The sequence below is a fragment of the Choristoneura fumiferana genome, chromosome 11, assembly GCF_025370935.1.
Source record: "Choristoneura fumiferana chromosome 11, NRCan_CFum_1, whole genome shotgun sequence".
Taxonomy (NCBI): domain Eukaryota; kingdom Metazoa; phylum Arthropoda; class Insecta; order Lepidoptera; family Tortricidae; genus Choristoneura; species Choristoneura fumiferana.
Window position 1 is genome coordinate 8,377,716 of NC_133482.1, and position 27,207 is coordinate 8,404,922.

A 27,207-nucleotide genomic window follows, 5' to 3' on the forward strand; every position below is an offset into this window, starting at 1 on the left:
AGATCGATCGTACAGACAAATCGTACCGTATATGGGGCCCTTTAGGTCTAATTTCTTTGATTATGAGACAGAGACATCATAGTTATTTGGGCAAATAAGATTTAGCAGAACTATCTACTGGTGAAATACCGATACGTAGGTTAGCTGTAAAAGTACGTTTGTGATAATTATTAAGGCTGGGAATATACTTCAGATTTTTCGATAAGTACAACAGTCTTTTCAGTGACAAAAAAATGTTTAAACATATTATTATGAGTCTACATTTTACCCGAGCAAAGCCGGGTTTTCAACTAGTAGTTTAAGAAAATGGGAAAGGGCATAAATAGGATAGTTTTTATCTCGGTTCCCGTGCGATAGTGATAAATGAATTCTTTGCAGGCGAAATCGCGGGCATAAGCTAGTAAATAATAAATAACTTTGGTAATGTTTCCCCCAATTACCCACCAATCATCATCAATTATTTTGTCGATTACATTTTGTGGTTTGTATCGAGCTCTGCGCTATAAGTACACTTATCTTAATTAACACTTAATTCGACATTACTATAGGTATCTAGAAAATGTGCCTTAAGAAAATATATTGTGTGATGCAGTACATTGCCTGCGATGAGCAATGACCTATATTTTTAACCCTTAAATTGGTAGTGAAGTGTGCAATAATATGCACATGATTCAAGACTACCTTTTTGTTTGTTTTTTATTGTAGAATTTTTTGGACTACAAGGTAACGACGAGGTTTAAAATCATCCGGACCTCTTGCAATTTTGTCAACTTAATTGTTAAGTGAACTTTGTAGGCACCATCAGCCAAATATGTGGTCTACCACCTTTCTACCACCCTTAAGTTGATAATCGTTTGCATGTCATAAAACAATAATGCCAATAGACGTGTCTGTCAACTTGAAAGTTCGACTTTAGCAACATACTCATTTGATAGGAACTTGTTTAAAAATCGATAGACCACTTATTTGGCTGATGGTGCCTATTCATTGTCTCCCAAATTGTTGTCTTGCAGTTTATTAAAACAAACTGTAAAGCGTCATGAATAAAAATAATACAATATTTTACTACGCATAAAATTAATTACCTTAACTCTTTAATATGTTTTAAACAGTAAGAGTTATGCCACTAAGTGTCTTGGAGAAATTAGTTTCATTTGACTTGTTATAAATATCCCTATAAAGGTGAGGAAAAAACAAAAATAACACGTTTTATATTCATAGCCTCGCCGCCACGCAATGTAACAAAACCTGCACGATATTTCCCACGCCAGATAACTAAATGAAGCTACAACCTTTATGATGTTTTCCAATCTTATATAACGAATGACTTATCAATAAATACTCAGAATGATGTTTTTATGGAAACAGTTGTGATGGGGAATTCTTTTTACAATTTAGTTATTAACGTCATACGAGTATTTCTTTTTACTGTATAAGTATCCTGTAAGTAAAGTATCCAAGCGCCAAGCGAATTAGCTCCTTGAAGTGGCAATTGGCAGGACATATAGGACGGAGAACAGATGGCCGTTGGGGGCCGAAAAGTTCTCGAGTGGAGACCGCGGATCGGCAAGCGCAGTGTAGGACGTCCACCAACGAGATGGACGGACGACCGGGTCAAAGCCGCCGATTCGCGGTGGATGCAAGCCGCTGCCAACCGAAGCAACTGGAGGTCTATGGGGGAGACCTAATTTCCAACAGTGGACGTCCTAAGGCAGAGATGATGATGATGAAGTAAAGTATGTCATGCGTTTTCGTCACTACATAATATTTATGAGGATAGCAATGTTCCTAGGAATGCTTTCAATTAATTGATTTTTTTTTGCGTTCGTCTAGACGAACGCAAAAAATCAAAATCAGTTCATAAATAACGGAGTTCTGAGTTAACCGAATAGATAACCTCCTCCTTTTTTTGAAGTCGGTTAAAAATAACCACTGTATATATTAATTTCATTAAACTAGATATAATATTTCCTTGTTATTAATTTTATTATAGTAGAACGCAAACAAATTCCGCCTCTCATCTACGAGTATGTAGGTTTACCTACAACCTTATGAATGGGGTAAACCCCCTTTACATAGGTACATGCACATTTCCTTGTTTAGTAGGCGATTTACAACAACTTTAATAACAATACATTTTTATTCGAGCTGTTGCGCCGCGAATTCGTCTTCGAAGATTTCGTTTATCGCTATCCCACGGGCTGGGCACTATGCAGTTTTCCAGGATAATACTATATAATCAGCTTAGCGGTTCATGGTGAAACGATCAGAATACGGACAGAGAAGGAGGTTACAGATACGTTTTTTATAATATTACAATCATCAATAATAAATTTAAAAAATCAAAAAACCCGACTGCCTTAAAAAATACTAAAAAGAAGAAGAAAACAAGTCTAGTGGGCTAGAACTTTGTTAAGTAGCTAACTTAAAATTCAACAGTCGGGACCCATTTAAATAGTGACGCTCAAAAATTATTTGGGTCCCGACTGTTGAACTTTAAGTTAGCTACTTAACAAAGTTCTAGCCCACTAGACTTGTTTTCTTCTTTTTAGTATTTTTTTAGGCAGTCGGGTTTTTTGATTTTTTAAATTTATTATTTTATTTCCCACTTTTCTGTGAAAATGGTATATTAAAACGATTATAAACTATATATATATTTAGAATGGGCTAATTATAAGCTTTCATTTGATACCCCACTCGATAGGTTTGAATAAAAAACATTTTTTGAATACTTACAATTTGGCGCCAAAAATCCGCGATTTTAATTTTTTAAGAATTTCATGTACCTAGTGTCACTCGCGTCATCAAGACAAATCCAATGACGTATCATTTATCAAAATCGGTTCAGCCATTGAGTAGTTACGAGAGGACATAGGAATAGACATACATACATACGCGCCAAACACAACCTCCCTCTTCGCAGTCGGGTAAAAAGGGTCTATGTCGGAAGTAATCAAAGAAGTATCAAATTATACTATTTTTGAAATAAAAAACTTTATGTTTTCTACAAAATATACTTTCATAGTACTAATCTATACAACAAACACCTACGACAAATACCTACTTTAGGTTTCTAGACTTAAAGGACTTAAAGTTCCTGTTATTGAATTTAATTTTATAAAAATATAAATAAATATAATTACATAAATAGATGAAATCTTAGTTCCTTATTTATGAAAGATAAAGATTTGCACGCACTCGCAGTACATGTCGTATGCACCATAATAAATTTTAAAACGCGATAGCCCTAGAAGACTTGTCCCAAGCTACTAAGAACGGCGAAGTATGCAGCTGGGGCTCCTCCCACCCGCATCTCACCCCTCACGCGCCGCACGATTGCTCTGTCTAGACGTCTCCGTCGGATTACTGTGTAGGGAAACTTGTTATACTGTGATGATCTATTGCCATAATAACGTTTGTCCTAACGTAAAGGTCATAATATGGTTAATCCTTATCTGAAATAAGTATTCTAATTCTTATTTGCACTATTTTCTTAAGTACCTACTACTAATGATCATTTATCCTATAAATAGTCACATATCCTAATACTGGTTGCCATAATCATCTTTGTAATAATGTGTACTACGTGCTATTATTAGTACGATTCTATACAATAAAACAATAAATTTAAAAAATCAAAAACCCGACTGTCTTAAAAAATACTAAAAAGCAGAAACAAGTCTTCTAGTGGGTGGGTAGCCGTTTTTGTTGCACCTAACTGTACTAGGTATACATATTCAAAGGCGCAAAATAATGGTAATAAATGAATAATGGTTATATTATGTTATGGATTACGAACAAGACCCAGTTCATTTCTGTAGGAGTTGCAGTTCTAACCTAACCTACTTTTTTGACAGCGGTTCGTCTTGTAGGGGTAGGAGTTCTAACCTAACCTACTTTTCTCGCTGCAGTTTGCCGACGCCTGGTCTATTATGGTTATGGCATTCAATATTATACCAGAATTTATAAAGAAATATTAAGAAAATACAAAATATCCATAGGACTAAAACTACTATTAAATAAAATAACTAAAAATAAAACTTTAATTAAAAAAGAGAGGTGGGCCTCTTGGCATGGTGCCCATTCTGTCCATCACGCAGGCAGCATTCCCGCGTTGAACTGCGATTGAGATTCTTTGCGTGAGGAAGCTGCCGGCGCGAGGGTTGCCTGTTGCCTCCCTTAACCTATTGCTGAGCTCCCTGTGTAGCTCCAACGCACCCTTACCCCAAGGACCTAAAGTATTATATTGTAGTTTTATATTATTATGACTCGTAAGTTTTATGTCTTAATATTAGTTCAAAACATATTTAGGATTTAGAGCATTAGGTAATGTAATATTATAGATTATGATCATTAGGATGTAAGACAATTGTGGCAAACATTCATTGTGTCAAATTAATGTTATGTAAAAATTGCTTATGGCAAACGTGATATGGCATTTGATTTTAGGACAAACCATATATTATGGATTTCGCAATAGACCCCATCCAAAAAAGTTAAGTAAAAACTATTTTATCTTAACTAAACAAGTTTTTTTTGCGTTCATATATTTAACTATGTATTTATATTTATCGATACAAAACACATTTTTATCATAATTCTCCGGCGTTTTTATTTTTTCCAAGTACATATATTAATATAAGTACATTCCGTGCAGTATCAATTGAATCGATATCGTTCCAACCTTTTTTAATATCTCAAAGCATACCCACAGCCCACAGCCAAGGTCATGAATTTAAGTACCATATCAAGCAAGACGTCAAAATAGAACCGGGAACTTATATTTGACGTTATGGCTGTATAGATACAGTACAATACAATACAATAACTTTTTACTGTACACCAGAAATAGTAAGCGCTACTAGATATTTATGCCCTCCATGAGGCCTGTGTTCTTAACTAGCAATTATTAGTTTAGATTTATTTGTTTCTTATATTTACTTAACAAATAAAACCGAATAGCTCAGTTTTTAATCGAATTTAACTCGACAGGTTATCCAGTTTTATTTCATTAAATATGAGTGGGTCTCACGGTAGTTTCTTATTTAGTTACTTAATGATAAACATAAATTAAAACTATTTACATAAAACTATCTTAAACTTAAAATATGTACACATTCAATTAAATAAAATAAAGCCTAAAACTAAAACAAATTACTTAGAGTAACCCCCTTAGGCAAGGTACCTACCGAAGATGCTGGCAGGATTTCCGCTTTGAATAGCTAAGCTAATTGTTAGTCCGAGAAAGCTGCCAGTTCTTCGATCCCCTGTGACATCTAATAACCTCTTATTTACTTATTTCACACCATATTTCAGACATTTCAATAATAAATACGCAAAAAAGATTGTCAAAAAATACAAATACAACGAAAACAATGAAAATCATCAATTACTTGTAATAATAACTACAAAAATATATCAATGTGTAAAATCAGTTAAAGTACCTAGGCGATTTGTCATTCCCGAAAACCCCCACATACCAAATTTCATCGAAATCGTTGGAGCCGTTTCCGAAATTCACAACATACCTAATGTACTTACGCATAATGAAAGAAAGAAAGAAATTCAATATACTTACCTACATTTAAAGTGTAGTGTATTCAAGATCAATATTTAATAATGTTTTGAACCGAATTTCATAACAACTATTTTTCTTTTTTACAAGCTTTTAGTTAGTGCGTGAACCTTTATAAAAGTAAATTAATCCCACTTCCTGGAATTCACTTGAAATTTACTTAGTATTACTTAAGTAAGGATTGCCAACCGTCTTGTTTTTACAGGACATATCTTCTTGAGTTGCCCTGGGGCATCCCGAATAGTTCGAGTATAAGAAACGTCCTTTATTTTCATAACATACGGGATATAGGAAGGTTGAACGTTTCAGAGCCCCGCCCATTAATTGAAATATTGCTACACTGTTATTTATAATTAGGTAGGTACTATATACGTCAGGACGTGTTTGTACGAATTGTTTATACGAATTGTCCACGTTAGATTAACTCCAAATCCTATTTTTTTTAATTAAGTATGATTGGTATCCCTAACTTAATAAATTTGATGACATTGCGGGTACAGGTGACAAAAAGTACAGTCAACAAAAAGTTGAAAATTAAATTTTAACAAAAGCTATTCCATTTTCTATTTAGATTCCCATAGTGGAGCCAGGGGCCTGCAACATGTTTGGGAAGACTTTTACAGTGGCCAAATCGCAAATTTGCGCTGGCGCACAGCAGAACAAGGATGCCTGCGGCGGCGACTCGGGAGGGCCCGTTATGAAGGTATTCACTGTGCTTTATTTCAGTATAGTTGCTGTATTGTATCATCGTGAGGTCATAGGTATAAAAAACCGGTCAAGCGCAAAATGGGATTTCGTATTAATCTGTGTCAAATAAAAAACTAAAAATCAAAGATTATATGTTTTTTAATTTGTACGAAATCTTCAGTGCGCGAGTCTGACTCGCTCTTGCCCGGTTTTGTTCCCTTATTTATTTATTTAATCATGTACCGGAGTGGAACCTTTATGCTACTATAATGTCCTGTTGAAATCTCATACTTTTCTCAAATAAATCTTCTCTTCTTAGTCGGTACTCGGTACACTCTTGCCAGAGTGGTCGTGGTCATCATTGTGAATCACCATAAGTGATGATCTTGGTAATACGGCGCCACTCGACACGGACTGCAGCTTTCCGGGTACATTCGTAGACCGTGGATGTACTTGCGGCCACGTGGCCTGGTGCCTTCAACTTTTCCCTGCACTACGACTCATCACTATGACGAGAGACATGGCCGCAGAAGGTCAGAATGCAGTTGATAGGCGCTTTCTGATGCCGAGTTCTTTTAATATGGAGTAATTTGTACGAAACTCTGTCCACGATACTCTTAACATCCCTCTCCATCACCACATCTCCAACGTGTTAACTTTCTTCTTCTCGGTTTCACGAGAAGAGTCCATGTCTCCGACACATAGATGAAAATTAGAAATATTAGGCAATAAACGATTCTGGTTTTCGTGGTCTTGGTAATGCTCCTACACTCCTATTACCCCAAATCTTTATCATGTTATCCATAGCAGACCTAGTGATCGCCACGCGCCGCTTGATTTCATCTATGCAGCCGCCTTCGTTCGTTGGGTATTACGATGGGTATGGGTCCTACGTACAAGGGCTTAAGTGTAAAATCCTTACTTTACAGGACGGGCTTTTAAAGTCAAAACTGTCGTAACTTATAGATGATGTATCCGAAACTTCTAAAACTTGGCACACTAGCTAATAGTACTATGTCCTTCAACCACAATTAATAAATTTTAATAAAAAAAAAAACATTTAAAGTTACATACGCCCATATACGTGAATTTCAGGGAAATAAACTTGTGTTCAAAAAGGCAGTTAAAAAATCTATGTGGCAGTGGCTCATATACGCGTTCAACTTTAAAATCTTTGGTAAAAAATACGTCATCCAAGATACTTGGAGAAATAAAAAAAAAGTTGCGCCCACAGATTAAAAAAAACTGCCCTTGATTTACCGCGTAAAAGTATCAAACGTACGTATAGCCCTTTTTACGTTAAAATTGCATCTAGTTCGGCCATTTTACTTCAATGATAACTTGAAAAATTATTAAATAACAATGTTTTTAAATCCACTATCTAAATAATCATAGTTATAACGCACAAAACTCAAAATTGAAAAAAATCACTTTGGCCCTTATACATAGGACCCATCGATTAACGCCCCAAGGTAAATATATGATTGAACAACCTCGCAATTCCCGTGTGTGATCCCTGGTAAGTTTTTATTGACGCGGTCGACAATCATCATGTTGGTTTTGTGCGATTTATTTTCAATCCAAAGTTACGGCTCGTAGCTTCCATCTTATGCAGCGGATCTTGCAATGACGAGCACTAGTTGCGAATAAGGTAGTGTCATCCGCATAACACAAGTTGGAGTTCCTTCTACAGCCTATTACGACCCCGTCTGTCCTCTCTTCCAAGACTATTCACATTATCATCTCTATAGATGTTGAATAGTAGTGGTGAAATTATACAACCTTGCCGTACTCCTGCATCAGGCGGGATGGAAATCACTCGACAGCGCTTCATCTGTGCTGACTGACGCTCATCCGCTCTCGTATAGACGCCTGAGTAAGTAGACAAGGTGTTTTGGTGTGCCCATATCCAGCAAGGATTTCCATAAGACTATGGCCACTTCACCGAGTCTAACGCTTTGGAGAAATCAACAAAGCAAATGTAGGTAAGCTTGTTGAACTTCCGCGCTTTCTCGATGATCTGGCCTGGCGTACAGTAAAAATTACACGTACAGTGAAGTTTATTTTCAAAAGTTCCCACCCTGGTACATGAATCCGTTTGTTCGACTGTACCTACCTCCAAGAAAGTCCATAAAAAAAGTAATTTAAAAAAACCAGTTAGAGGATTTTAAAGTGCCCAATGTCGAACAAGTCGGACGTTTTCCTGTTCCCTTACGATTAAAGCGAAAGTTGTGTTAAAGAAAGCTAACTTTAAAAGCTTATTTTGTATCTGGTCCTATTACCACGAAATGCAAAATTCGAACTGATGCTTATATTATTTAATACGAGTGAGAGGGACGGTACAAAACGAACTTCGATTTTCGAATTTATAACCCCCCCCTCCCCCCCACTATTTAGCCCCCCTGTTCACATTAAAGTTTGTACAACACGCGCCGACGCGAAAGCAACCTTTTCTTACGAACCAAAGATGCATTTTAAACTTTCTAACTATTCATGTCGTTACACATTGTTTACTTTCGAACAATACCTATTGGAAAAACCAGTTCTGAATCATTTAAATATCGTTATTATAAATACAACAACACTACGCGTAAAAACGGTTATGATTCAATACTTCCAATACCTTTAGTCATAAATGACCCTTGTGCTAATACTACAGAGCTTAGCAATAGTCAAAATACCACAAACAGGACTTATCATGCTAAAGCACACGAGTAATCTGGGGGCACGGTAGTGCCCCCGCCAAGTCGAACGCGATGCAAACACTGCCATACCATCCTTTACTGGAACCATTTCGCCGCATTTTCAGGCCCCTATTTGAGAACCTCTGGATAAGACCAAAACGCAGAAATTTTCGTCATCCAGTAAACTATAATCACATATTTAAAATCCATAAATTTCAAGTCTGTAGGTCATTTAGTTCCAAAGTTAAGCGAAAGCAAAGTTTCACATTTATGACACTCACTCACTCATTCACTCATGATCATCAAAATAGAACTAGTATTTCCCATAAACTCAAAGAGCTGAAATTTGGTACAGAGTTAGGGTTTAATGGCCACATAAAGGGAAAACTATAAAAACTAGGATAATCGAAAATCTGGAGTACATGGTGAACCTGATTAGAAAACACAAGAGTTCAACCAAACTTTTAGAGATCGACATACCGCCTTTACAAATTTCCTACAAACAGAAGTGAAATCCCACCAAAAACATTCTGTACTTAATGAAATCTAGACAAAGTCGTGCCAAGTCTAAGGTTCCTTACTGCGATTTCTTTACATTGTCCGCGTATTGAGTCTCAACATTTACTGGATAAGACTTAAGACTCAACATTGTTTATACGTATATATATCACTATAATAATAAAAAAAACGCAGTAAGGAAACCTTAGACTTGGCACGACTTTGTCTAGATTTCATTACTTTTTAGAAATAAACAAACAGCTCCATCGAGACTTGGCTAGTTTTTTACAGAATGTTTTTGGTGGGATTATTTATTATAAATATAAGTAATATTTATTTATTATATTTAGCGTGATAAGTGCTGTTTGTGGTCTTTTGACTATGAGTGAAAATCACGAAAATTTAAAACTAAAGAACAATTCCTATAATTACAACTACCAAACTAAAATTCCTTGGATTTTCTTGGAATTCTTGGAGGAAGGGTTTGGTGAGACTTCTAAAGTTGCAAGTGTGACTGCAACTGTAACCCAATACATGAATAAATCAGTTCATTTCGTTTCGTTAGAATCTCTGCGTGCTGTATAAACAAATATATATATTTGTATTTAATATTAATCTTAAATAATATTTTAGGTTTTTGATAGCGTCGAGGGCCCCAAGAATTACCTCATGGGAGTAGTCTCCTTCGGCCCAACGATATGCGGGATCAAGAAGCCTGGTGTCTACGCAGCGACGTCATTTTATCTTAAGTGGATCTTAGACAATATAATCTAAGCAATAAAGTGTTTTATACATACAAAAACAAAAATAACAATCCTAAGATATCATAACTAACTATATAGGTAACTATAACAAAAAAAGAACACTCGTCTAAAAGATCTGCCTGTGGCCGCATTACTCCTTTGGACCGCAAATGCGATCCGCTGGGGCTGGGATAAGTACGCGCCAGCAGGGCTACTACGAAATTCGAAAATCGAAGTTCGTGTCGTTCGATCCCTCTGACAATTATACTATTTAATACGAGAGCGAGAGGGACGGTACGATACGAATCTCGATTTTCTGCGATGCTCTTGGGTCCTCAGAAGCGTCGACCAATCGGGACCACAGGTCCATTATACTTACTTAAAAGAATTCATGTCGGCTGCCAGGGCCCTAAAGGCTTTGAAAATTAAGATTGAAATTAAAAATAATTGTTAATATTAAATAAAATAATATGTTAAATCAAATGAATGTTTATTTCATAAATTCCAAGAAAGTCCTGAGATGAAGTTGCTTGTATTAAAAGTGTGCATTCCTGCGTATAAGCAGCTGTTGGTTTTATCCGCTTGTTTGACTACAACAGGCCAGGCTTGGTTATACCTGCTATATCTACCTGTATTTTGAATAAGACACACCTCTTTTACCTTATTGCTTAGTCTGAATATATCATAGGCCATTTGGACGATGCGAGAACTTGCATGCAAGTTGAGTTACATTGCGGACTATGGAGCTTAGAAACACTGAATTCAGTTGATCAAACAAATACAGCAATGTAGTGAGACTTGGATGCAAGTTCGAGCATTGTCTAAATGGAGCTTCAATGAAAAAGATTAATATAATATGGTTGAACTTTTTTATGTTTATTACCTCTGAAGTACCTACCTACCGTCATTCTTGAACCGATTTGAAAGTTTATATTTCACTAGAGTTTAGTTACAATTGAAACTCCGAGATTTTACAAAATACCCCTGAGAAATCCCAAAATGTATATCGTGGTCATCATTGAGGTTGTGTTAAAAATAACACTGTCCAAAATTGTAAGACCCAGCGGTTGAAAGTTCAAGACTGTATCCCTATCCCGTGGGAATATCGGGATAAAAAGTAGACTGTGGGTGACCTGTCGTTTCGCCGAGTTTAATTATGCACATTTTCTTTTCGCAGACAACTATTGGTGGAGGAACTGCATGAACACGCATATTTTGCATAAGCTTAGCTATCGTAAGGTCGCGGGTGAGCAAGGAAATTATTTTAGTTCATTGATATGGACCTCCGCAAAGTAACGCCTGATTCAATAAACTATTGGCAGATTTTTCTTTTGACCTAGCAACGTTTGGTATAAGTTCATTACGCCTATTATTCGAGTCGCTGAGTAGTCGGTAGGAAGAATAGCGATAAGCAGGTTTACGTTTAGTAGATTGTTTGTTTCGTAATTGTTTCAGTTTACCTAACAACTGTTCGTCGAAACACGATAAACAGAGTTATCACATGGCATTCATATTGTTAAGTATCTAAATCTTTAGGGGCTGTTTCACCATCCATTGATTAGTGTTAACTGGCGGTTAGGTGTGATGCCGTCTCTATTTGTTTTGTTCGAATAGACGGAGACGGCATCACATTTAACCGCCGGTTAACACTAATCAATGGATGGTGAAACAGCCCCTTAATGTTTAGTCGATTTTAGTTTCGTAATACGCGTAGATAAAATCGGCCAAAAGACAAGAAGGAATTTACTGAGTTGACTATTATATACTAGCTGTTATCAAAATGTAGTTAGGTGCGACGACGAGCGTTAGTGAGGAGGAGTGTTAGGTAGAATTGCGACCAACAACGCACGAGCCAACCGAGCGAAGCGAGCGTGCCGCGGCAGCGACCGGCGAAGTTCCAGAACCGAACTGCTAGCGACTTGGTTTGTTTAGACTCCAATGTAAAATAAATACAAATGATAGTCAAAAATACGTTTATTACTTGCGTTATACGTTTAAAACTTGTGTGGATACATAAGAAAATTATAAAGAATCCGCAGTGAGGACGGCGTGTAAAAATGCCAATTAGGCCATAGTGTAATCAATACATATTCGCGGTATTGAATGACATTCCCCATGCGAAACGGAAAGATGCGAAAAGTTGATTTGCACACTGAACAACCGTTACAAAAGCGAAAGGTTGTTCGACCAAACGTGCAAAATGTGTAGTGATTAATAGGCTAAACGAATTTCTGTGATTAATGGTTGTTCGGCTTACTGCCTCTTATGCCAAGTGAATAGTCTGCTAAAGGTTGAATTACGAAACGTTAGTCTGGGAAACAATACCTAAATTCATCGGCGTACCGTTACTCGGCGACACGTTGTCTGCCAATCAATAATCTGCCTAAAAATAGTCGGCGAATCATTAGGTAACCATCCTGTGTTATTACAGACGTCCAGCTACCTATATACCAAATTTCATGACTCTAAGCCCATCGGTTGTTATTTCGAGATTCCCTATCCTGTAGGAATCCAGGTTATAAACTAACTTTTTGCCAAATTTCATCCAAATCCGTACAGCTGTTTCAGCGTGAAGAAGTAACAAACATACTCACTCACTCACAAACTTTCACATTTATAATTATTAGTAGGATTCGAATGGGAATATTTTCACCAGGTCCCATTGCCACTAAATCAGGAACTGATACGTGGATCCTGGGGAAATTGAGGGAACTCTTCAAACATTGTAGGGTCACCAAAGGTAATTTAGGTAAGTATATTTACTTAGTAGTAACTCGATCGTTTGTTCTTGGAAATCACTATTTGGTGAAGTGAAGGAAGCTGATGAGGAAGACACTTGGTTGAGAATTCATTACTTTAAAATAGTTTCTAAGCAATTTAATACTCGTCGCCGCAATGCGCATATGGTGAGGTGAAGTGGAACGGATGATGAAACACCAGAAAGTCCTCAACAATTTTGCGTTGTTAATAAGTTTTCAATTAAAGTATCGTTTCTCACACGAACGGATTTTTTAATGACTTTCACCTCGAATATCAAAGATTTATTTATTGAAGATTATAGTCACATTTACATCATAATTTATTTATCTATCTAATCACGAAAAACCAACATTAATTAAATAATAATAAATAACACTAAAAACAAAACAATTATACAATAAAAAAATACAAAATATCAAAAAAATCTAAACGAAAGGAAAAGAAAGAAAAATAATAATAAATAAAATAATCAAATACTATAAAACCTACTCAAGACCCATCCGCATCGAACTTGGCCCAAACGTATTAAGTAGGTACCTTAAATTTTTATCATTTCATTATAAATTTTAAATTTAATATATTTCTGTATAAAAAGTAGATATCCCATCAAAACATAAATGTGAAATGAGAGCGAAGTTCAATGGTCAGTCCTATAACAATATAAAATATTTTATAACAACTTAAAATATCATTTTTTCTTCTTATAACTTAGGATAATATGTGAAAGCCTAAGGTCGGACTTGGCTAGTTTTCATTATAGCCTTCGCAAGTTGTCAAGTTTTAGTAGGTACTTAATAATAATTCGTATATGAGAACTAGCCAAGTCAGACCTAAAAACAAACAAAGCAACCTTACCTACACAGATAACAAAGAAGATATTACGCAAAAAAAATCCATGAAATAAGAAAGGAAAATATTAAATTACTAAATTAAAACTAATAACTAAATTAAATCTAGAAATGGCCCGTGGCATTGTGCCCAAAGGGCTAATAGCGTTTACCAGCTTAAAATTAGAATAATGTGAATTTTGAAATGGTATGCCTAGCGTAACGTATTTTCCTAAATTAGCAATTGTCCCTATTTTTAGCATTAAAACATAATTCCTATAAAATCTCTCTTACGTCATTGCAAACGTTATAAATAAGGTGCATTCGGGTAATTCCGAATGAATTTTAGACGAGTTCGCAATATGTGTTATTTTTGTTGTCTAGTCAAAATTGGGTAGAGTTTATTTTACCAAGTATAAAATTAGTGGGTCTTCAATGAAATAAACTAAAACATAAACTTAAGACATTGCGAAAAAAACTATCCTTTTGGTAGCAATACCTAAATGTTTTCAAAAGTAGGTTTTATTTTTTCACTCGAGTCTAATTCCGATGTATGTTCGAGTAATTCCGAATGACATTAAACATTGAGTTTTACTGGCTTATAGCATAAGGTACATATTACTTTTTCGTTCGAAATTACACTCCCAACAAAAATATCTTGGTGTGGGTCACCGAGTTGCGTACAGCTAATTATGGTATACTTTTATTTCGGAATTACCCGACAAGAAGGCAGAAGCTCTCAAAGTTAGGTAATTGCTAAGAAAGCAATCCTTACTAATATTATAAATGCGAAAGTAACTCTGTCTGTCTGTCTGTCTGTTAGGCTTTTACGCCTAAACCGCTAAACCGATTTTAATGAAATTTAGTACAGAGATAGAATAGACCTTGGGAAAGAACATAGGCTATTGGCTATTGCGAAAAAGAGGCTTTAAGGGGTTGAAATAGGAGATAAAAGTTTATATGGAGGAAGTGCGTCGCTGTGGAAGATAAAACCATGAAACTTGGCATTTAGGCACTCAATAAGAAAGAAGTCGATATTTGTTTGAGCTTTTTCGTAAATTCGACCTGTGAGGGGATGGAATAGAGGATGAAAGTTAATATGTAAGGTTGCCATTATCGAAGATAAATTGATAAATCTTTATTAAACTTGCCATTTCGGCACTCCATAAGAAATAAGTCGATATTTGTTTAAGCTTTTTCGAAAATTCGAGCTGTGAGGGGATATAATAGGGGATGAAAGTTTATCAGTATGGAAAGTCATCATTATCGAAGATAAATCGATAAATCTTTATTAAACTTGCCATTTCGGCACGTGATAAGAGACAAATATAGATATTTGTTCCCACGTTTTTTAAAATTCTTCCTGTGAGGGGGTGAAATAGGGGATGAAACTTTATATGGAAGATCGTCATTGTCGGAGATAAATCGATGGTTTTTTATGAATTTCTGGCACGCACATGATTTGACGTTGATATGACGTTTACAGGTATTCTCAAGCAGTCTTAAGTATAAATAGAGCAGGCTAATAGCGTTTTTCCACCGCCGCCGTAACCGTAACCATTACGTAAACTAATGATTCAACAAAAAATGGCAGCAGCTTGTCCTACAATTAGTGAATGTAATTGTTTTTCTGGATCTTGCATAGATTTGGGCAAAAAAATATTTTAATTTTTTTTGCACATATGGACTGCAAAAAATATGGAAATAATTTTTTGGCCTCAAATCAAGGGTTGTTTTTCAAATTTATCTTAATGTCAATTTTGTGAGTGGAATTAATGAATGAATGAATGAATGAATTATTGGATTTGAGTGAACAAATTTTAGTTTTGAAAATTGGAATGAGTTCAGCTAGTAATATGTTTACAAAAAATATTATTGAAATAATACTTTATATAGTACTGTACAAAATATGTCATCAATTTTTCCACGCGAAACAATGTAGAGAGCCGCTGACCTTTTGTATGGTAAATAAATTTTGGAAAATTCCGAACTATTTTTCATACGGAATTACCCTCGTCGGCTAATTCCGGAAAATCAAAAATTCTTGAGCTATACGGTACTGAACTTATTCAGCATTACACAAAAACGAAAAACTATCGAAAACAAAAACAATCAAGTCAAATACTTACCAAATTTCAAAGATATTTTTGTTCGTGTAATTCCAAAAATGCAAAAATGCGGGAAATTTTACTTTTCTCAGAAAATGACGCATGCCACACGTACGCTCACTTGTAGCGACTTAAATCAGCCGAGGCGGGGGAGCGGATGAACATGGCGGCTAGGTTAGAAATGCCAGACTAAAAAATAATGGCGAGTTTGGTAGAAAATTTACATTATTAGAATTACCCGATTTTCGGGATTACCCGAATGCACCTTAGCTCGAATTGGTGGGAAAACCCTTAACCTCCGTTACGTCACAGAATAAGTAATAGTAGGTACAAGTAGTTACGTTAAGGCGCAAGCGACGCGACATAATCAGCGGATAAATACAGAGAAACTAGTCCGAAGTTCCGACAGTTAGCGAAGCTCTGCAGTGACCGAGCAGTCTGTACCGAGAACGCGCGAAGCGGCACGTCGCTCAACCTGTTTAATTACCAACAACAACATGTTTATATTCATACGGGTTTGCATCCTACTCAGTGTCCTCGCTTTAGGAGCACCACGTAAGTACGAATCAAAAATAATGGGACTCAATTTCACAATAAGCTGCAGTGTCATAAAATTATTATAGTTCAACATCAATGTCGCGGGTGACTGGTTTGGGTTTTCCTCGTTTTTTTTGTTATTTACATAGATTCGTGTAGTCAATTTTGTTCGACGTAGTTAATTAGAAGTCTGAGTCAGTGTAGGTAATATTCAGCACACCTTTATTTTATCTGCATAATATAATAAAGTATGCATAAGTAAATACGATTAGAGTAACTAAAAGGTTCATGAGTTTGCATCACTATCATTATGTATATACTTAATATGTATAGGAGTATTCATATTTAAAGTGTAGACAGGTCGCTCAACAATTATTTCATTGTCATATATTATACCTACGTACTTAGTCAAATGCGCGAATGCGTGTCCTTTCTTAAATACAGCTTAGGACTGTTACTGCATGTTGCACCGGTTGGGTAAATCGTGACCCACTGTAGTCTTTTCACAGTAAATATCAAAAAAATCTGATAGTTATTTATTGGGGCAACGTTTATTTGTTTGAACTATAGGTATGCAAAGAGTATTAAATAAGGACCTACGTATGTACACAGGTAAAATAAAATAAGAAATGTGTCAAAACGAAATCACATAACTTTGCAAACTTACCTACAAATATTACCTGTATAATCAGTTATAATCACAGATCGTAAAAATCTTTCAAGTTGAACGCATAGTTGAAGACATATACTTAATTACCTAACATATACAACAAATTACCTAGTTATGAGCTAGCCAGCGGTGTTACGACTTTGACTCGCAGAAGTCGCAGACTGAGCTCGTAATATTTTGGGTTGCCATATTCATACAAAATAAATACGTATAGGTATTTAAAATGCAATTTTTCAAGCCAAATAAGTACCTATAGTGCATTTACTTTAAGAGCAGTTAGTTAAGTTTTGTTTTAATTTTAGTACTTAAAAAGTTAAAATTACCAAGCTTACGATCATACTGATTGGGTTGGGTACTTAATGCTTGAGTATCTAAAAAAATTAATTGAATTAACTAGAATGTTAATGCCGCTCGGAACTTCTCGGTATTCTTCGTTTTCCTGGAGATTTAATGAAAACGAAAAACCAAAGCCATCTTCTGTTTGAAGCTATTAACGACATTAGCAATTTTCATCTTGGGTACTTATTAAAATTATACTTACTTATAGCGTATCAAAATATGTAAAAACGGGCACGTATTTGAATATCAAAATTCAAAATATCTAAGGTTAAAACGTCGACGGTCAAAATATCGAAAATCAGAATGTCGAACGATCATAAGGTCGAAATTCAAAATGTCGAAAGTATAAATTATCGAATGGTACAATTATCGAATGCTAAAATTTCTAAAATCCTAATATCGACGGATAAAATATCGAAAATTGAAATTTCGAAGGATTCTAAGGTCGAAATTCTAAATATCGAATGCCTATAATACCGAAGGGTACAATAGTCGATTACTGATACGAAATTTAACCGTGGACTCGCCGGCCACTCCCGCGGCACGCTCGCTTCGCTCGCTCGGCTCGTGATTGTTTTGGCCACAGTTGAACCTAACACGCTCCTCTTCGCTGCGCTCGTCGTCGCACCTAAACTTTTCGGTTGAATTAATAAGACTTCCGTTTTGAATTTTAGGTACTAAGTAATCTAATCTAAAACTTAAGTGCGACGACGAGCGCAGCGAGGAGGAGCGGTTAGGTTCAACCGTGACCAAAACAAGCACGAGCCGAGCGAGCGTGCCGCGGCAGCGGCCGGCAAGTGCCAGAATCGAGTTCTATGCATTTTTCTTGATATTAAGATATTTCGTTATTTCAATTTTCGATATTTTAATATTTGGTTTTGTGACAGTTGATATTTTGTGTTTCGATATTAACATATATCGATCATTCGGTTGTAGATATTTTGAACTTTCGATACTTTAGCCGTTCGATATTTCGGTTTTAGGAATTCCAGACGTCGATATAATGATAGTAGATATTTAGATCATTCGATATTTTGATTTTCGATATTTTGACCGTCGACGTTTTAACTTAAGATATTTTAAATTTCGATATTCAAATATGTGCTCGTAAAAACTCATCATTTTTGCTAAATAGCTTATAAGCTTATTATTTTTCCAGAAAACGACGACCAATCTCTAAATAAATGCAACATAACAGATGACATCCAGGGAGAATGTATTTCGTTACAACTCTGCTCCCGTGCAGTGCAATTATTAAGCATAAGAGACGTGGAAACTTTAAAAAGTATAACTTGTGGATTCGACAAATTGGACTCAAAGGTATCTACGACATCAAATTAAAAAATTTAGAAAAATCAAGCACAGTCTAACACTTTTAATCAGCTGAATACGTATACGTATAAATAGGCATGACCAAAGTTGTATTATTTATGCCGTACTTGCGATCAACAGGTATGCTGTGTAACAAACAGAACGGATGAAGCGCTAACATTCAAGAATACTACAGAGAAAACCACAACTAATAAAAGTTTTAACCAATCAGAAAATTCTGTCAAGTTACCACCAGACCCAAGTGCAAGACTAACTTTTGCGCCAACGCAACCTCCGCCAACTAGATTTACAGTACTAACTTCAGATAGTACCCAAAAGCAAATTAAATCATCACCCAAAAATGAATTTTCGCCTACCGTGGATCGTGATCGACCCTTTACAGATTTTGGCAACTCTCAATTCGAAGCTCAGACAACGGATGCCTTTAACCAAATTCAAATTACTGCACCAATTACACCACCTAGCGCAAAGCGTTTTCCGAGCTCGTATCCAGCTAATATCTTACCAAATCGAAACGAATGTGGATTGGACACCATATCCGACAGGATTTATGGAGGTCAAGTAGCGGGGTTGGACGAATTGCCGTGGTTGGCGCGTATCAAGTATCTTAGAAGTAAGTCACCTAATCACCTAATTCACCTAGTCACCTAATTTTAAAGAAGCCGGCTGAGTCGGACACGCCCAGGATAGGGTTCCGTAGCCGTTACACAAAATCCTTGCATACCTTATTTTGACATGTGTTTATTTTACTCTTAAATTATGTACTAATAATTCTCAATCAAACAGAACCGTAATCGTTTTCCTTTTTAATTTCATATGCTTTACATACTCTCATCATGATCCTTTTCTGATTTGTTTGATCAGACTTTGGAAGGTTTAAAATTTAATTTAATATGTCATGATAACTCACTGATAATCAATTGAGTGACACTTGACAATGGAAATTCACAAATTGTCTTTTACTTTACAGATTCCAAACCGATTTACGCTTGTCATGGTTCCCTGATAAGTAGTCGCTACGTGGTCACTGCAGGTCATTGCGTGGAAGGTCTGCAGATGTGAGTAATGCTTAATTATATTCATGCCCTACAGAACAGAGTCAGATTAACCATGTTGGAGCCCCTAGGCAATGCAATTCTCGAGGCCCCATTTCAGCCGTTCGAACAGCTCTTTTCAAGTCTAGTCCCATCAGATCAACTGAGAGCATGCGTCGAAAAAAAGCAACTATAATAATAAATAGTTATTGTGTCATTGAGGACACAAATACAATTTTCACTCTATGAAACATTTTCTTATGTGCGCGTGCGGGGCCCCTAGGCACAGCAATTGTCTGCTTTGCTTAATGGTTAATCCGGACCTGATATCCTGGGATATAAAGTAAAATAGTGTTGAGTTGTAGTTTTACAGCAGAGGTTACATTAAAACAAAAATAGGTAACAAACACACAAAGCTTAAATACCTCTAAATACATTGAGTATTATTTTTTCATACTCGTACTTTGCAGTCGATGGCAATATTGGCCATTAGGTAACATAAATCAACCAAGATTTTTAAAGTCCTTGTATTTAATGAAAAAAAAAAAGTTTGGACCAAAATTATTATCACTCTACGTCTGGACAACCCAAAGAAATGAAACCGCTTCCTAACAGGCGCGGTCGCAGCCTGAAATTTTGGAGGTAGGTCACTAATAATAATACAATATGCAAGGGGCAAAACATTGCTTTTTATTTTGTAAATTTTTCAAAGATTTTTCAATTTGACGTGTACGATTTGGAGGGGGGGGGTCATAGAAGTAGTAAATGAATTTAATTCCTGTAGCCGTCTGAAAAATACCTACTACTATCAGAAGTATAGGAATCATACTCAAAGCGCCTACACATGGTATGATAGATGAATTACACACATAACCCAATTACATGATGGTTTCGTTGTTCATACTTGTCACTTTTTTCAGAATAGGAGTCCGTCTGGGTGAATGGGACACTGAGACCGACGTTGACTGCGTAGGTGATGATTGCAGCGACCCACCGGAGGACGTTGAAGTTGAAAGCTCTTTTATATACCCGTTCTATAATAGAAAATTGATAATTGGTGACATTGCTCTGCTACGATTGGCAACCCCCGTTAATTTCACAGGTATTATTTTCAGTTCTTCTTAGTGCGTACTGCGTATCTAAAGTTTATTTCTTCAATAATTACAATATTTCGTACATGATGAACATCGCACGCTACGAACTACTGCGCCTACAGTTCATTTATTATTTCACGCTTTTAACAATTAATACCTAGATGATAGATGATAAATTTAACATAATGTTAATAAATAATCCTAATAGATAAAAGGGACATGATGTAATATTAATTGATTAAGAATTTCATAAAAGTAAGTCAGTTTAATTTGATTGTGTTATTTAGCTATAAGATAAAATTTATTAATTATATAAAAGCTGCCCTCTTGTATAAATATTGCTGTGCCCAACAGGGTCCATGATGATCACATAATCTCTTTGTAACATCTGTAACCATACATTGTGGAAAAGCAATAAAATATTGAGTATTGAGTATTAATATTTAAAAACAATGAAAGTTAGAAGTATATATGTCGCAGGGATATGATAAAAACAGGGATTTAATCAAATTCCTCAGGGATATGATTAAGTCCCGGGATATGATAAAAAAACATCGCGTTGTATCATTTCCCTTGCGGAATTCAGTGATTTGATCTAGTCTCCGAGCCGTTTTAGGGGAATGATAGAATTACTTATAGCAATGGCCGATGGATTTCTTAATTTCCCTTAGCAATTTGATCAAATCCCTGAGCTGTTTTAAAGAAAAGATAAAACGAGTTATTTAAGTCAACTAGATTCGAACATTTTACTAAACACGTCTAGTGATTTGATGACATCCCTAAACTATCTAGGGATTTGACCAAATACAACAGGGATATGATCAAGTCCCGGGAGATGATAAAAAACCGGCCAATAGCGTGTCGGACACGCCGAAGATAGCGTTCCGTAGCCATTACGAAAAAAAACAAGTTTTATTATGTGCGTTATAACACAAGTAAAACACTTGTTACAGTCTTAAAATCTATTAGCAGAAAAATAGCGTATCTTCACGGCACTTACGTCCTTTTGTTAAGAAGCGCAGTTTTTCGGTAATAATTCAACTACGGTATATCCGATCATGTTTAAACCAATTTTCGTTGAAAGTGTTTACTAAGCGTTACCTTTCTATATTTTTTGCACATTTTTTGGACAAACGGTTTACAAGATAGAGGGGGGGGCACAATTTTTGCCACTTTGGGAGTGATTATTTCCGGAAATCTTCACTTAATATAAAAAGTTTTTGAGAAACCTTACTATATTTTCAAAAGAGCTGTCGAACTATGTGCCACACGTTGATGTGAGTTGAAATATATTTTTTAAAATTTTTGTTACGTGTATGGAGTGCCCCCCCCCCTATAAATATTTATTTTTGTAATTTAACTACAAAACTAAATAGCGGCTTTGACAAGACATCTGTACTCCAAATTTCATTCATATACATGTTGTAGTTTTCGAGTAAATTGCCTGTGACATACGGACGGACAGACAGACAGACGGACTTGACGAAACTATAAAGGTTTCGTTTTTGCCATTTTGGCTCCGGAACCCTAAAAACATCGCATTGTATCATTTCCCTTGCGTAATTCAGTGATTTGATCAAGTCTCCGAGGCGTTTTAGGGTAATGATAGAATTATGGCAATGGCCGATGGAATTCATCATCCCTGAGCTGTTCGCAGAGCGGGTTCGCATACATCCTTGAATTTCTTCGCAGATATATACAGGTTTCCTCACGATGTATTCCTTCACCGAAAAGCTAACAAAACTATCAAATCACTAGATGTGTTTAGTAAAATGTTCGAATCTAGTTGACTTAAATAACTCGTTTTATCTTTGCCCTAAAACAGGTCAGAGATTTAATCAAATTGCTAAGGGAAATTAAGAAATCCATCAGCTATTGCTATAATTCTATCATTCCCCTAAACGGCTCGAAGACTTGATCAAATCACTGAATTCCGCAAGAGAAATTATACAACGCGATGTTTTTTTATCATCTCCCAGGACCTGATCAAATCCCTGAGGAATTTGATCAAATCCCTGTTTTTATCATATCCCTGCGACATACATACTTAATATACTTTAACTTCAGCTGTTTCGATGTTCCGAATAAATCCCCTGTGTCACTCCTTAGGGACTCATAAAATAAGGAATAGGCAAAATTTCGAGTTCCTAGACTCAGTACATTGAGGTGTGCATTGATATGTCAGTTAGTCAGTCAGTCAATCATTCTGTAAGCTACTCTTAGATATGTATTTAGATATTAATAAAATGGCCATTTTTCAGAATTCGTTCGACCAATTTGCTTGCCAACTACGGAATACGTCGCTCGGAAGGATTACGATCTGGACAACAGTTACGTAACGGGAGGCTGGGGTCGAACAGAATATGGTACGTATTCATGTAATAATCATCCTTACTCGAGCTCGCCCAAGTCATTTCTGTTCCTCAAGGGATTCTTACCCAGATTGTTTTCCAATTCCAACCAGCTTGTAGATTGCTGTTAATTACACGGCACATCGGTCGTTAAAAGAGTGATATTTAGTGTCCGACCGGACACTCGGAATTCGAAAGTTTCGGAGTTAAACTAGAGTTTCGGTTGCCGAAACTGGATTCATGAGCTTTTGTGCTGCGTTCGGAAACAATCGGCGTCGTCGAATGACTCCGTGCCACCCGTGCATTAGCAAATTTTTCGTGGCTTACCTACATAAGTAGCTAAAGCTACTAGCTAGTAGATGTGGTAAACTATATGAAATAGAATACATCCATGCCTTTTATTAAAGTTTCAGTTAATTACCTTTCTATTCTTAAAATGAACACTTTAATGATACAGGTGATTAGGGAAACTTGAGCAAGACCAACCATAACGGATCCGTTAAATTAAGACTATTATAATTGTACCAGCAATAAACGTTAATCTCACTAATGCCGCATTAGTGAGATTAACTTTTTTTTTATTGAAAACTAAGTACTTATGGTCACATCGCAATTAAAAATGTGCCGATTTTACTTAGGTACATATGAGTGTGAACGATCCATATCAATTAATGAGGGTGTAGGGTTGGTCCTGCTCAGTCTCGCGAATCACTCGGTATAGGTACCTACATTAGAATAGCCCTCGAATAAAGTTTCGGTTTCAAACAATACTGATACGCAAACCGAAATTCGGTTTCTGGTTCGGTTTCAGTTGAAAATACTGGTTTCGATCCGACACTAAAACAACTCAATTCTTGATTGCTTGCAAACATTATTTGACTTGTTAATTAACTTATTTTCAGAATTGAGAGCTGTGGTTAAACGAAAAATAACGTTAAATGCAGTCCCGATGTCAATTTGTCGGTTGGCAATCCCGCGTATTTCTGACGCACTTGCGTCTAGTTCTATATGCGCGGGAGGTAGGAAGGGTGAGGACAGCTGCGCCGGAGACTCCGGCAGTTCCCTCGTCAAGTTGGTCAGCGAGAATAACCAACTTAATTGGTTCCTTTACGGGGTAACCAGCTTCGGCCCTTCAAAATGTGGCGCAGAAGGTCTACCCGGCATTTACACAAGGACAACTTACTACTTGGACTGGATACTAAGAACTATTAGTGCCAATGCTACCGAAATTGTTGTGAAGAGTCAGGTTTAGCTTATCGGTGATACTTGGTTGGTAATTCGGTGATACTACGTTATAATCTTACGCTGAGCTTAAAATGGTTAGATACATAATTAACTACAATACCAGCAATTAAATCGCTTCCAACCATATTGCAAGCATCAGAAATCACAGCTGGCATCGATTTTATAGCATGAATTTTCTCATTGTAAGATCTGTGTAAGATAATAAATAACGTAGAATCACCAATGGGTAAGGCTCATAGCGTTTTCCCGCCCGTTCCAGTGTGTTATGAATATTGATGCATACGAATGATGACCCGTTTCTACTAATACAAGGATGAATACTTCACTTAAAAAGATAAACTACTTGTATCAGAAGTTGACGCAAATAGTTATGGTATGCATCAATATTCATAACACACTGGAACGGGCGGGCAAAACGCTCGTGAGCCTTATTCCAATAAGACAAGGTTTGTCCTACTTGTCCATAAGTATTTGTAACTTTCGATGAGAAATGGGCTGTTTTACGAGTAAGTATCTACCTATTTCATACGAGAGTTTAGGGACGTCCATTAATTAATTACGTTGGGTTTTTAGGCCATTGTGGAGGGTGTCGAGCCGAATCTCACAAAATTTCACGTGAAGTAAATCAATAGCTCGTAATTTTTTTTTCTACAAGAAACAGTGAAATCGCAAGGAAACTGGGTCAAAATTGCACCACTAAAATATTGTTATCTTGAAAAATGACACTTGAGATTAAGCGCGCGGTCAAGAAAACGCCGGAATCGCCTCGCGTCATCATTGGGCGCCCTTTTTTAATCCCCGACCCAAAAAGAGGGGTATTATAAGTTTGACCGCTATGTGTGTGCCTGTCTGTCTGTGGCACCGTAGCTCTTAAGCGGGTGGACCGATTTGAATGTGGTGTTTTTATTTGATAGCAGGTTTTCTAGCGATAGTTCTTAGACATGTTTTATCAAAATCAGTTTAGTCGTTTTTGAGATATTGAACTTTGAAGTGACGAAGTCGAGGGTTTTCCAACTTTTTGTTGTTTAGGTTAGGTTATAAGATACTTGTAATGCATACATAGTGATTATTTATATTAGATACATTTACAAGTCGCGTCGCTGCCATGACACTTACCTAAATAAGATAAAAGCCTACAAAGAAACTTTCTCTTATACCTACTTGCTAGGTACTCAAAAGAAAATAGGGCCCATGTGAGTTTCATTCGTAAAACTAAAATACCAATAGTAGGGTAATAATTCTTTGGGGTAATTGCCAAAAAATGGCTTTTTTGATGAGTTGACAGGACGTTTGTAATTTCTTAATTACTACGAGTTGGTACATTATCTTTAAAGTCTTAGGATATTTCTGTCGATCTAGATACTATATAAAAAAGTTTCTAAAATATGATCGATTTATGGAAATATTTAATCAAAACTAGTTACTTATTTTTTTTGCACAGGGGCTATTTCGGAATATAGCGGGGTTATTCTGCGTGTTATTGAAAGGTGGACTTTATTATAATTTGGCTCAAGATTCATATTTTTTTTAGGCTTAAATTACCCCATTCATTTTATTTTTTATTTCGTTAGTAATATCCATAGTTACATTTTTTCAATCTCTGTATTCAAAATAAACAAACGCAATGTGGTCAAAATTTGGCGCAAAGGAATATTAAATCTACATACATTATAGAAAAAGCTGGATTAGTTACACCATTTATAACTCGAGAACAGCTGGACAGATTACTATGATTTGATGTGTGGATTGTAGAGTTTGTCTCCGCCCCGAATAGCAGAATAGGGGGAAAGGAGCGAAGCCGCGGGAGTATACTAGTAAGTATATAAAACAATTAGAAATGCCATGTCACTTTTATATTTTGAACTAGCTTTACCGCGGCTACGCTCGCGTGACCATAAACATTTCAATGAAGCAAGCAATCAAGTAAGCATGCTAGCAAGCATTTAAGCTAGCTTGCAAGCAAGTATGCAAGCAAGCAAGCATGCAAGCAAGCAAGCATGCAAGCAAACATTTAAGCTAGCTTGCAAGTGAGCATGCTTCGCTCGCGTGAACCATAATCATTTCAAAGAAGCAAGTATGCAAGCAACTAAATAAACTTCATGCTACATCGTTTTGATAGCCGAAGTATCAGGTACGCTACCCTGTTCGACACACTGGAGATCTCTTTAATGTTGTTAGAGAAGGATCTATTAACAAGGAACCCTACGCCACCCTGTGATGTTTGATCATCCTCGCGGAAGTACAGAAGATGGCCCGAGTCTAAGATGATGGTGCCCTCTCCGTCTCTATGTATTTCACTTAACTCCTGAATATGCCACCTTATTTTCCAGCTCCACTTCGAACTGCGCTAGAAGAGTCCTAAAAGTCCGTCCGTTCTACGTAGCCAGGGTCAGTTTACTTAGATAGCCTTGGATCGCCCGGGATTCTAAGCATCCTCTGCCCCACATTACCATGAACGCTACTATGGCAAGGAATAGCGGGGCGACCGGAACTGGGGCCATCTCTTTGCCGTGCGCTCATTCTGGTACGGGTTTGCCCATAATCCTCACACTGGGCATGCGAGTTAGCGATCGTAGGGCACAGTTTATTGCACCGCCGATGCTGCAGCCCATCCAGATTTAACTGTGCCGATTTTGGCTGCGCTATGCCGCATTCAGCCAGCTGCCAGAGCCCAGTCTGTTAGACGGCAGGGTGCACCACGATCAGGTAAGGTTGGCTTGGAG

At 36.5% G+C, this 27,207-nt stretch overlaps 2 protein-coding genes across 3 annotated transcripts in view; both read left to right on the top strand.

Annotated features, from left to right (window-relative positions):
- The window catches only part of LOC141432677 (venom protease-like), a 29,429-nt gene extending 18,759 nt beyond the window's left edge, over positions 1 to 10,670 (top strand). For both annotated transcript variants that reach the window (XM_074094381.1, XM_074094382.1), the window contains 2 exons: positions 6,147 to 6,278; positions 10,078 to 10,670. In XM_074094381.1, the coding sequence (XP_073950482.1) occupies positions 6,147 to 6,278; positions 10,078 to 10,218 (273 nt within the window). In that variant the 3' untranslated portion in view covers positions 10,219 to 10,670. The remainder of the gene's footprint in view (positions 1 to 6,146; positions 6,279 to 10,077) is intronic.
- Positions 10,671 to 16,203: 5,533 nt separating this feature from the next.
- Positions 16,204 to 25,717, top strand: LOC141432680 (CLIP domain-containing serine protease HP8-like). Its single transcript, XM_074094385.1, has 7 exons — positions 16,204 to 16,437; positions 18,588 to 18,748; positions 18,881 to 19,373; positions 19,731 to 19,818; positions 20,715 to 20,896; positions 23,150 to 23,254; positions 24,142 to 25,717. The coding sequence occupies exons 1-7, from the start codon at positions 16,380 to 16,382 to the stop codon at positions 24,489 to 24,491; spliced, it is 1,437 nt and encodes a 478-aa protein (XP_073950486.1). The 5' UTR covers positions 16,204 to 16,379; the 3' UTR covers positions 24,492 to 25,717.
- The last annotated feature ends 1,490 nt before the right edge of the window (positions 25,718 to 27,207 follow it).

Excerpts from the sequence above, each read along its gene's own strand:
- LOC141432680 (XM_074094385.1), top strand. The coding sequence starts at position 16,380 with ATGTTTATATTCATACGGGTTTGCATCCTACTCAGTGTCCTCGCTTTA. Across the intron at positions 20,897-23,149 it reads AACCCCCGTTAATTTCACAG|AATTCGTTCGACCAATTTGC; the intron begins GTATTATTTTCA and ends GCCATTTTTCAG. Across the intron at positions 23,255-24,141 it reads CTGGGGTCGAACAGAATATG|AATTGAGAGCTGTGGTTAAA; the intron begins GTACGTATTCAT and ends ACTTATTTTCAG.